This window comes from Marmota marmota, unplaced genomic scaffold, assembly GCF_001458135.2.
Source record: "Marmota marmota marmota unplaced genomic scaffold, marMar, whole genome shotgun sequence".
Classification (NCBI taxonomy): Eukaryota; Metazoa; Chordata; class Mammalia; order Rodentia; family Sciuridae; genus Marmota; species Marmota marmota.
Genome location: NW_026000256.1, coordinates 132,546 through 133,229, shown reverse-complemented (window position 1 = coordinate 133,229; position 684 = coordinate 132,546). Strand labels below are relative to the sequence as shown.

General features: G+C 70.3%; 1 protein-coding gene across 1 annotated transcript in view; it reads right to left on the bottom strand.

Moving 5' to 3' along the window:
* Positions 1-310: 310 nt before the first annotated feature.
* The window catches only part of Zfp92 (ZFP92 zinc finger protein), an 11,409-nt gene continuing 11,035 nt past the window's right edge, over positions 311-684 (bottom strand). The window contains exon 6 of the mRNA XM_015506935.2: positions 311-648. Coding sequence (XP_015362421.2) covers positions 311-648 — 338 coding nt within the window. The remainder of the gene's footprint in view (positions 649-684) is intronic.

Sequence of the window (684 nt, the reverse complement as noted above, 5' to 3'; positions counted from 1 at the left end):
GAGGACGGGGGCCAATACCGTGTAAACTCCTCGCGCGAGGCGAGCCGAGGCGAGGCTGCCTCCTCCCTCCACACAGCAGGCAGTGGTCCGCGGACGGGGGAGCAATTCCGCAATGTACAAAGCTCAGCCGGCGCCTCCGCACGCGTGCGTGGGCGCCTAGGAGTACCCTGCTAGGCTGGGCCGGGCCTCGGGGTGCAGTCTCTAAGCATCGACGGCCCCTGTCCCTCCTCCCCGCCCTACCCTTAGGGACAGAGCGCACTTGGGGAAGGGCGCGTCCTTCCACTCAAGAGTCGTGCACTGTTTCTTGGCCTCAGGGCGAGGCTTTGCCCTGGGTCTTCCCAGAGCCCAGAACGCTGGCCCCGTGGCCGCCATCGCTCCCCTCAATGAGTGACTTCCCCTCGAAAGCCGCCGCCCGTGGGCTGCCTGCCTGGGGCTTCTCGCCGCCATGGGAGTGCCTGTGGCCACTCAGCTGCGACTTGCTCTCGAAGGCCTGGCCGCAGTGCTCACACGTGTGTGGCTTCTGGCCGCTGCGGCTCCGCCGGGGCTCGGCCGAGCTGCTCTCGCCGCCCTCCTGGGGCCGCGGCCCTCGGTGCCCACGCCTCGGCTCAAGGAGCATGCAGCCGCGCCTCAGCCCCTTGGCCGCGGCCCCTGGCGCGCCGGAGGCCGTCATGGCCAGCCGTGCAC